This window comes from Nanorana parkeri, unplaced genomic scaffold, assembly GCF_000935625.1.
Source record: "Nanorana parkeri isolate BGI_ZX_2015 unplaced genomic scaffold, ASM93562v1 scaffold3667, whole genome shotgun sequence".
Taxonomy (NCBI): Eukaryota; Metazoa; Chordata; class Amphibia; order Anura; family Dicroglossidae; genus Nanorana; species Nanorana parkeri.
The window spans coordinates 17,815-18,137 of NW_017309935.1; the positions used below are offsets into that span (position 1 = coordinate 17,815).

At 68.4% G+C, this 323-nt stretch overlaps 1 protein-coding gene across 1 annotated transcript in view; it reads left to right on the forward strand.

Annotated features, from left to right (window-relative positions):
* LOC108803389 (Wilms tumor protein 1-interacting protein homolog) overlaps positions 1-323 on the forward strand; it is a 15,860-nt gene that overhangs the window by 566 nt on the left and 14,971 nt on the right. The window contains exon 2 of the mRNA XM_018575233.1: positions 1-321. Coding sequence (XP_018430735.1) covers positions 15-321 — 307 coding nt within the window. The 5' untranslated portion in view covers positions 1-14. The remainder of the gene's footprint in view (positions 322-323) is intronic.

Consider the following 323-nt stretch of genomic DNA (forward strand, 5'->3'; position numbering starts at 1 on the left):
TGCTTTCCCTCCCCATGGAGCGCTTCCCGGAGGAGCTGAGCCTGCAGGCCGGCCGTATGTTGGAGGAGCTGTGCCTGGAGGAGGCGGCCTGCCAGTCTGAGGTGGCTCTGCCATGCTACACGGGTGAGAGGGGGAAGAGATACTCTGCAGAGCTGTACAGGGGCACCTATGAGGGGGTTCCCCAGGGCCGGGGTCCCCTGTACCACACCGGCAGCAGCCCCCGCTCCAGCGTCAGCGCCCTGAGCCCGCGTTCCAGCCTGGTCGTCCCCGGCGACAAATATGGCAGCCCGCGCTCCCGCCAGTACGAGGGTCCGGCGCTGAGC